At 40.4% G+C, this 10,199-nt stretch overlaps 1 protein-coding gene across 12 annotated transcripts in view; it reads right to left on the bottom strand.

Moving 5' to 3' along the window:
- Nucleotides 1-4,286: 4,286 nt before the first annotated feature.
- Nucleotides 4,287-10,199, bottom strand: part of FN1 (fibronectin 1) — a 64,713-nt gene continuing 58,800 nt past the window's right edge. For all 12 annotated transcript variants that reach the window (XM_006184307.3, XM_014558886.2, XM_014558889.2 and 9 more), the window contains 4 exons: nucleotides 8,641-8,766; nucleotides 8,021-8,127; nucleotides 5,384-5,494; nucleotides 4,287-5,051 (listed from right to left, as the gene is read on the bottom strand). In XM_006184307.3, the coding sequence (XP_006184369.1) occupies nucleotides 4,980-5,051; nucleotides 5,384-5,494; nucleotides 8,021-8,127; nucleotides 8,641-8,766 (416 nt within the window). In that variant the 3' untranslated portion in view covers nucleotides 4,287-4,979. The remainder of the gene's footprint in view (nucleotides 5,052-5,383; nucleotides 5,495-8,020; nucleotides 8,128-8,640; nucleotides 8,767-10,199) is intronic.

Here is a 10,199-nt window from a genome sequence, read left to right as displayed (position 1 = left end):
TCTCTTAGTTTTTCTTTCTTTCTTTCTTTTTTTTTTTTTGCAGAAGGGGTGGATAATTAGGTTTATGTATTTATTGACTTATTTATTTTGTAGATACTGGGGATTGAACCCAGGACCTTGTGCATGCTAAGCAGGCACTCTGCCCCTGAGCTATACCCTCCCCTCCCCAGCTTTTCTTTTATATTATATACTTCTTTTTCTTCCCTTTGTCACTTCAGGAGATTTCTTCAGTCTGCTTTTCAAATGTACCAATTAACCCCTACATTATATCCCTTCTGTTGGTCCTATCTGTTGAGCCCTTTATGTTGGCAGTTACATTATTTCACATCTAATATTTCTCTTCTTTTTCCTCCTTTGGTGGTATCTTCTTTCCAGATCTGCTTTACTATTTCTGCTTCTGTTGGAATCTCATCTAGTAATGAGCTCATTTTTCCCCCCACCAGTATTGGCCACTGCGGCAGACAGTGCTTGAGGCAGCCCAGCCAGGGGACTCCTTTTCAGCCCCAAGAAGTTCAGGAAGGGGAAGTTTGAATGAACCCTGGTGAGGAGCACCCTTAATAGCAAGAAGCTGTCAATCGTTCACTCCTCGAAACAACTTAGTTTAGGGCTTTCAACAGTTCCTCTGTCACTTTACCCTTCCACTGCCCTGCCAAGCAGTGTCCTGCTTTAGGCCAATGCCCCACCCCTTACACACCCTTTCAAAATAGCCACCAGCTCACCCTTGGGGTTCCCCTATGTCTGTTTCTCTTTATTTGATCTGGGGTTAACCTCGGCCAAGGGAGCCAGTAGCCAAAGGAGTTCAGCACTTTGGGAGGGTCTGGAACTGGAACCCCATGAAGTGAAACCATACATTTAGGACCACTTTCACTTAGTGTGTTTTCAAGGTTCATGGTTTATCATGTATGAACACTCCATTTAATGATCAAATAATATTCCACTGTGTGGATATACCACATTTTGTTTATTCATTCATCGACTGATGGACATTTGGGTTGTTCCCACTTTTTGCCTAGTATGAATAATGGCGCTATGAACATTTGTGTACAGGTTTTTACGTGAACATACGTTTTCAGTTCTCTTCGGTACATAACCTAGGAGTAGGATTGCCAGGTCATATGGTAACCTGATGGTTAACTTTTTGAGGAATCGTCAAACTCTTTTCCACACTAGCTGCACTATTTTACTTCTCCATCAGAAGTGTATGTAAGGGTTCCAGTTTCTCTACCAAAGCGGCTTGTTCAGCACTTGGCTCAGTATCTTAACGACTAATGCTGAATTATACAGATCAGTGGGTTTCCTTGTTAGGTCCTGTCTAGCAGTCTCCTGGCAGAGGCAATGTTTCCTCCTGGAATGCAGTGGCTGTTTCCAAAGTACCGTGATGCAAAGAGCTCACTAAGAAAATCCTCCGCTTTCGATGTATGTTTCCTAAAGGCTGTCCTGGGCAGCCTGCAGGACAGGCGATTCCAACCCTCGAAGCCGACAATCACCCCAGCCTGGCCACCTCCAAACAAAGCTAATTTCAAATCTTTGGAGGCTCCATACAAGAGCCATTTTAGGATAAATTTGGCTTTTAAGATTGTTAAAACTTTTATGTCTCTAAAGAGTAAGTAAACAAGAATTCAAGGAAATGTAAAACATGCTTTAATATCTCATATCTAACTCTACTGAGGAAAGTTAAAAGAGGAATTTCCCGTTTGAGGCTTCCAGCTGAAGCACTGTTTCTCTTACTCTTTTATTACTTACAGCATTTTCTTCTCTTCTTTGTAATTTATATAGATTTTTGTTTGCAATTCAAATCTAAGCTCTTTTATTTTAATGAGGATATGGAATGGGATGAAGTGGCGATGATAATAACTTGTATTTCAAATATGACTGCTGTATATACTCCTGAAAAATAACTTTCTTAGTCTGAACAATTCAGGGCAGGGCAAGGTCATCTTTGTGCTGCGTCTGTTTTATCAACCTTTGTAGTAATCTTTAAATGTTCCCAAACATGAGAAGTCCCAAGAGTGGTGGTTTTTTTTAATGGTTGAAATATATCTTCTGAAAATGGGATTTTTTAATTGGAGCCTGCCACTTTCCCTATTGCAGTAATGGGAATTTACTGAATGGGAAGCAATTTCAGCACTTAAATGTGCTGATGTGATGTTTCTTAATCACTTTAATGAGTTTCATACAACTGGAAATGGAATAGAATTTTCAATGGAAATATAATTAAATAGAAAAGTCATTTCCTATACTTGTAATTTCCACCTGATCATTTCTTTATTCACCTCCACAGAATGTGTGCCTTCTAGGCTTATGGTGATATTATCATACTGACTGACTTGCATAATTCACTTAGGTCATTAGGGCTGGAAACAATATAAACACACAAAACAAATTTTATTACAAATCAACTGCAGCAAGACAAGGTATAGTTTCAAAACTACAATTTTTCCTTTTAAGCATGAAATGTTTACTAGTTTTAACTGATTTTTCTTGAATTGACTATTTCTTGTCTAGATTCAGATTGGTCTTTTAATTGCCTTTTCAGTCTGGCCTACTTAAGGCAATTCTCAGGGGCACCAGTAACATGAGTCAGTAAAAACTGTAAACGATCCTTGGAAATACTTATGTTTGAGGTGTTTGAGTGATTTTGCTGAGAAATACTAAAAAATAAAGTTTTACCATTTTGCATTGTGATGCCAAAACATAAAAGGCCATTTGTTCAGATTATCTAAATGTAGTTACTGACTCACTATTGAAATAGTTTCGTTTGTAGGTTTAATATGTTGTTTTGGAGAATCTAGCAGACATCCTGGAAAAAGTGGTGCTTTTTTAATCTTAAATGTGGAATTTGCGTTCTTTTCCACCTCAGTGTGTAAGTGGTTGACGGGCTCGCTATCCCTTTAATCAATATAGTCCAACTGAATTTGCTTACACTTGCTTTGGGGAAAATAGTTTTAGATTTGTCATTTGATCTGTGGTTTGGAGCAAAGTCAGTCTCAACCCAAAGCTGTTCTTACGTTTCTAAATGTTAAGACCTTTCAACAAGGTGTTGCTGGGGTGCGGACTTTCACCAGCGTGGTGCCTGGGCCTCCTTTTCATGTTGATTATGGGGACACCGGCCGGCTTTCTCCCTGGTGCGTGCCCACAGTGGGACCTCTGCTTACACCACGTGTGGATTTCTGTTGGGTCACATTCTCTGTCTGTGAGCAATGATGACCCACATGTGTGGGACTGTCATTTAGTAGCACCATGATCTGTCCTTCGTGATTTTTCCTATTTTTCGCATGTACAGAGCAGCTGTTGTGGTGACTAATGGCTTAAAATTTGAGTGAGGTTAACGGAAGTCCATGGGTCTGTGCTCTGCTAAGGAAAACTCATCTGAGAGATAGTCCTGTAAAATTAGAATGTAAAACTTCTCCCTAATGAAATGCTAAATGTTCAAGGAATTTTAGAAACTGTAAATCAATTTCAACATTAGTTGTTTTTTTTAAACAAATGAACCCTGAGAAAATCTCTTTCTATATTTAGTCTTAATATTTATTGCCAGGTATATACTGAAAAATTTTGTTACATTGCACATGGTGGGTAAAAAAATGTTTTCCATATTTCATATATTGTGAATTACTGCTCTTTTACTAATCAATAATGAACTATTTCCAGTGCCACTCTTCTGGATTCCAGATTTAGTCTTAAAGTTCTGTTGTTTCCCCAAAGTAAAACTCAAAGGAAATGGCGTTTGCACACCAGGACTATGCAAACTTTGTTCATCTGGGGCACTCTTAAGTGTCAGCTGGCAGGAATTAAGACAAGTTGGATTGAGTTTATCATACCACAGCGTTTCCCTAAGACAGAACTCTACGCCACATGATTTAAGTAGATTTAACACCTCAATCATCTTTTAATTTTCCTTGCAGGTAATCTCTTTGAATAGATGTTTATTTAATGAAGGAAGGGAGGAAAGGGTTGTAATGGTTAGAAAAGAACGACAAAAAGGTTGTTCTAATTATACTTCTGAAGAGCTAGCTAGCAAGTTAAATAAATATTTGAATCCACCTAAATCTGGTAAAGCAGGAGATAGAAAACTATCTCCATTACTGAAGAGATGAAATAACAAGACTGAATCTGGGTTTTTGGATGGACAGACTTAGAAAATCTTGTACTTAAATCACCAGAATTTCAAGAGCCGTGCACATCATGAGTTTTCAAATGTTTGCTGAATCACAAAGAAAAAGAACATTCCTGAGGATTCTTATTTCCCCCCAATTTCTTTATGTAAAAAAGCCACGACATTCAAGTTGTGGAATGTAAATCTTTTATTAAACAGTTGTCTTTCCACAGTAGTAAAGCTTTGGCACGTACAGTATAAAAAATAATCACCAACCATAATTATACCAAATTCCTCTTATCAACTGCATACTAAGTGTCTTCAATACAATTTTTTTTCCATATAAAAATACTGGGAAAAATTGATAAATAACAGGTAAGAGAAAAATATTTCTAGGCAGTTTCTAGAATCATTTGGAAAAAGTGAGTACTGTGGATATTTTAAATATCACAGCAACAAGGACATGCCTTTCCTACAATATTGTGGGCCAGAGAGTTAAGTAGAAGCAGAAGTGTTTGGGTAACTTTCCTACTTAAAATTTTGGTCATATCATTTCAGTACATTCTGCATCTTGGTTGGTGTATGTGCTTTTCCTATTGATCCTGATCCAAATCACAAGTTAGAATCATTTCATTTACAATACTGAGCGGTAGTGAACGCACACTTTGGAGAACAGGCCACGTACTGCCCCCATTTATGAGAAAAGTCTCAAAACACTCCCAGGGTGATGCTTGGAGAAGCTGTGAGTTGAGCTGAAGCTGGAAAAGTTACTCCCGAGCAAAGAGCTGAAGAAAGAAACAAACTAAGACGGGGTCTGCTAACATCACTCCAGTTTGGATGGACCTTGGCAGAGAGCCACGCTTGCTTCTCTGGGTTGGACCTACTACTCTCGGGAATCTTCTCTGTCAGCCTGGACATCTAAAGGCATGAAGCACTCAATCGGGCAGTTGACATTCTGTTAAAATAGAAGAAGAGAAATTAACAGCAAATAGTGTAAAATGTATGGAAAAAAGGGGGAGGGTGGCTTCCATGACATTTACTTCTGGATAGGAGAGTATATCCACCTTTGAGAACCTAGCAAGATACTGGGCAATAGGAGATGTTCAAGAGTTTAATATGTTAGAAGCTAGGTTACGTTACAGGGTAAACTGTTCTACTCTTACGTCATTTAAGAGTTTAAAAAAATGTGGTCCATTCAGAAGAAAGGTACCTACAGAAAAAGACTCCCTACTCCGTGCCTCATTGCGTTCGGTAGGGGGGAGACAGGCAGGGTGCAGGTGCACTTACAGTGTTAGTTCTCTGATGGTATCTCTGGGAATACTGGTTGTAGGAGTGGCCAGTGGAGCCTTCGTGACCAGGTTCAGCCCCTGGTCTGCGGCAGTTGTCACAGCGCCAGCCCTGGAGAGCAGAGGCATGAAGTGGGAGGGTTAATGGTAACACGAGAACATCACAATTTAGTGTTTGTGTCAAAGAAGAATTTCAGCTGCAGAATATGAGCTGTTAATCACAAAGGAAGCTTTGATGATGATCTCATGCATTTATAACTCATAGAATGTATTTTGGCTGATTACCCATATCTTAAAGCTGCCTCTGTCTATTTATGCTTTTCCTGTCTCCTGAAATGTCTTCGCTTTCTATTCACACTGCACCTGTCTGCCAGGCTCATCCTAGTCCCAGCTTCCTTGATCAGCTTTCCATGCTAGATGATGGAAGAGGTTTCTCTAGACTGCTAGTGCTTTTCAAAGGGACGTGAGATCACATGGACAAACACCCTCATTTTACAGGCAAGGAAAAGGAGACCCAGAGGAGTGACTGGCTCAAGGGAGCAAGAAGTCACACAGTGACCTGTGGGTAGTGCGGGGCTGCTACCCAGCTGGGCGACTCCTGGGCACGTTCTCTCTGCTGCACCACCTCTTCACCTCCTTCCTAAGTGTCTATAGCCAGTCACACGGTGGCCTGTCATCTGGCTAGAGAGGGGATGAGAGGGAATGGGACCGAGTTGGGCTGGTGGGCTGCTCCTCCCTGCGACTTTTGCTAGAAACATGAGGAAATGTGTCCTCTTTGCCCCTAAGCTGGTAGGAGGTAAACCTGGAGCTGATGGAGGTCACCCTTCTCACCATCGGCACCACCTTCTGAAGAATGAAGCCAATGCGAAGGGACGGGGCACAGAGACGATGAGAGGCTCTGGATGCCATTGCTGGAGCAGCTCTGGAGCTGGTGGGTCCTGGGACTGCCTTTTGCCAAAGTAAACCTGAGTTGGGCTTTTCTCTTAAAACCAAAAAAACCCTAAATAATAACAATCACTTTCTTACACTGTCAGTTAAATACTTCAGATGTATTTCTCCATTTAAAAGCATGTTTCCCATAATGCCTAAGGCAATACAGGTAAATAGCTACTTACAGAATCAACGAATCTTGCTTTCATATAAAAACATAAGTTTCCACTCCTGTCTTAAGTGTTTATGTAGCCCTTTGCTTTAGAACAAAATAGGTGTCACATGTGAGACCTTTCACATGCGTAAATCATGAGGCGGAGAGGCTGAAGTGAGCCCAAAACCGACTACACAACAAATTCACTTTCCATCATGCATTTCTACACCAAGCACATGACCAGAGATGACTAAGTTCTATGATCACAGTCTTTATACGTGTTAATGAGAGAAAGGGACAGTCCACAGTTTGCGTGGGGAGTGCCTCCCTCCCCACCCGCCCATGAGTGGTGGAATGAGGTCAGAGCAGTTTCCAGCGGCTGCGCCGGGTCCTCAGGTGGCGGCAGAGCCAGACCCCTGAAGATTCTTCCCTGCTGCCAGTTTAATCTTCCTAAAAACTATTTCCCATCATGTTCCCTTTCTTCTTGGGCACCTGCAACTGGCTAATGCCAAAGGCATCAACCAGTGAGACTTACCCAGAAGTAGGGAGCACACTCTTCAGGGACCAGAATTTGAAAAGCTGTTAGGGAAGGTATGTTTTCATTGAAAACAAAAAATAGTATGTTCTGTTGCTTTTATTTGTTGTAAGTTGTTTCATTTCGAAATTTCAAATGTGAGAGGAAAGCACAGCATTGTTGTTATATTGAAGTAGGACATGGATTAGGAATGGTTGAGGAGTACTGGCTTAAATAATGGACTTCCAAGGCTCCCAGGAGCGCCCCCCTCTTCTTCCCATCTAACGTCTTTCCACTGGACAGCAGGTGGAGGGTTGTTTCACCAGAGCGCACACGTGCCAGCTCCTTCCCATCTCAGGGGGTGTGCTCCCTCTGGTCTCTCTGCTTCCCCCTCTCCCTTGACGAAATTTTAACCATCTGAAACCCGAGCCAAGTTATGCTTCTCTTTTTATGAGCCCTTTTTGCTGATAATCAGCCTACCTGGGTACTGTATTTATTGAACCCATTGAGAACCTTACTTAATTAGCTTGACTTTCAATGTATGCTAATTTAATGTCTCCAACTATATCATTAAGAGTAAGGACTATTTCTCATCCCTCTGTCCCATATTCCTGAGCACAGAGCTAGACTTATTGCAAAAACCTATTTTGAGATTGAGAGAGGGTACAAAGAAGTGGTATTTTACTTAGATCTAGGTATTCAGATTATTTAAAGACAGTGTCACAGGGCCACCTGTCCATCAGAACTGAGCAAGATGCCCAGTGCTACCCAGCATTTAACACTTTAGTTGCTGAAGAAGAGAGGCAGTCTGAGAATAGTGGTGTGGGGGAGGGGGCTGAGGCTGCCGGGGATGGGGAGAACCGGGAAGGGGAGCCCTAAGCTGGCAGCGCTGGGCTATGGGAAATGAAGCACTTCAGCATTTCATAAGGGGTGCTCCCACACTGTATGTACAGCTCACACACAGGAAACTTAACCCTGATCATCCGTGCAGGAGCCTCCCCCTTATCTGATCTTGGGGAGCCTGGCACATCTGGTCTTACCCGCTGGCCTCCAAAGCACGTGCAGGAGCAAATGGCACCAAGGTATTCTTTCTGCCACTGTTCTCCCACGTGGTACGTCTTCCCATCATCGTAACACGTCGCCTCATCTACAGGGACACACAAGTCAGCAGACTTAGGTACAGTACAAACTTGACCCCTCAATGAAAGTGGGTTCTGTTTCTCCTAAAATTGTATCATCATAGCCCAAATCCCACATGTTAATGGGAATTAACCATAAGAGACGCACTGCTGACTAGATCTCAGGGCAGCGTTTCCAAAGATTAGATCACGTAGATTGGAAGAGGTTTGATGCAAAGATAGAGATCATATTTTAAAAGTTTAATCTACAGGCTCCGTAAAGCTTTGTTGTGACATTTCACTGCAGATTATGGTCAAAATACTCAGGTCGGAAAAATGCTCAAGTGCCCTGTAATAACGTTAAATCATGGCTCATTTTTGAAGCTGGTCTCTGCTCTCCCAAATCAAAAGATGAACAAACCCACGGTTCACTCCTCAAGAAGACCTGATGCCTCTAATCACCGCTGGGAATGGGAGTTACCGCTCCATCATGAAAGTGGGAGTGCTTAATGCGGCGCTGAAAATGATCGGGGGCAACGTACGCGGGTCACACTTGAATTCTCCTTTTCCATTCCCGAGGCACGTGCAGCTCATCATCTGGCCGTTCTCTCCCTGACGATCCCATTTCTCGCCAATCTTGTAGTTCACGCCATTGTCATGGCACCATTCTGTGGGGTGGCGAAAATCAGAGGCAAGGAGTTATTGGTGTGTTCTGACTCACAAGACAGTGAGCAGACTGGGACATGGCACAGGATTTCCAAAGGCAGGTATCTGGAAGGAGTGGCGAGGGAAGTTGAAGGTCATAATCCCTTAGACAAACCAATTTTTTGGTCAGATTTAAGAATACTGTCTTTACCACTTAACATTTTCCAGGATATTTTAAGATCCAGTTTATTCCATTATAATCACTTCACAAGAATAGACAATGACCTTCATTTGAATTCTCACTATGAAGGTTTAAAATTAGGGAAGCTAAAGGAGAATTTGAGCAGATTTTTAGGAATAGATCACAAGTGAAAAGTCACTTTTGGATTTGCACAGGTCCTGGATACAAAGTAGTTCAATTAACTGAAAAAACACAAAAGATAGGCTGGTTTCTACATGCTACAACCTGTCTCGTTTAAATGGGAAAAGTAAAAGCAGAAAGTTGTGTATCAAAACAAAACCAAAACAAACAAAATGATAAATGAGTGGTTATTGTCCCTACAAATAAGACCGGTTCTAAGGAATATCTAAAAGTCACAGTTATATGTCTTTACTATACACAAAAGATGACTTTTTAATCTTTATACTAAAACAAAAGAAACTGCAGAAGTTTGTGTAACATATGATTTCTTCCATTTTATCAAGTCAGTCATTCCTTAAACTTTAAAAAAGTTATTCAACAGTTATGACATCTAAGCAAAGAATATGTAAGTGGAGCCAAAGAATCACATAATCAACTTAGAGCTCTCCTCCCTCTGTAATGAATATACAGACTTAAAATGGTTCAGTTTTAGATATTAAAAACCAACTAACTGACCAAGTGTTAAAACTTTCAACTCCTAAACAGCATATGACACTTCTAATGCTGTCTTTCCATTTTCAGATGAAATATAAAAGCAAAAATTAGTTGTTTTTATATTTCAGTCTGAATTAAACCATTTCATGTATACAAGTTAAGTAAAAACACTTTGAAAATCTTTTTAAAAAATCTACAATGTCATTATTTCCCCAAATATAATTTATGGATATATCTGTAGGAGGCTTGTTATGGAGCATAGTTATATAAAATAAACATCTATAAAAATGAACCAATTTTCAATAATAATCACATCCCCTAAAAACAAAGCATAAGTGAAATATTTATAAGTTCTAATACTAAATCTCAAAGCATGTTAACTAATTCCTAGGATTATTTTAACTAAAAATAATTAAAAATATTAAAATCTCTTTATAACTTAAAAATCAAATATTTTTCAATTGTAGTTAATTCTTAATTATCTACAAGTGGGTTATCTGTACTCTCTCCATTACTTGGCAAGATTCAAATATATGTATGCATGTCTATGTAGGATATGAGTGTGTGTGAGGGATTTGAGTGTGTGTGAGTGTGTGAGTG

This window comes from Camelus ferus, chromosome 5 (assembly GCF_009834535.1).
Source record: "Camelus ferus isolate YT-003-E chromosome 5, BCGSAC_Cfer_1.0, whole genome shotgun sequence".
Classification (NCBI taxonomy): domain Eukaryota; kingdom Metazoa; phylum Chordata; class Mammalia; order Artiodactyla; family Camelidae; genus Camelus; species Camelus ferus.
The sequence above is the reverse complement of the archived record's forward strand: the minus strand, read 5'-3'. Positions and strand labels throughout refer to the sequence as shown.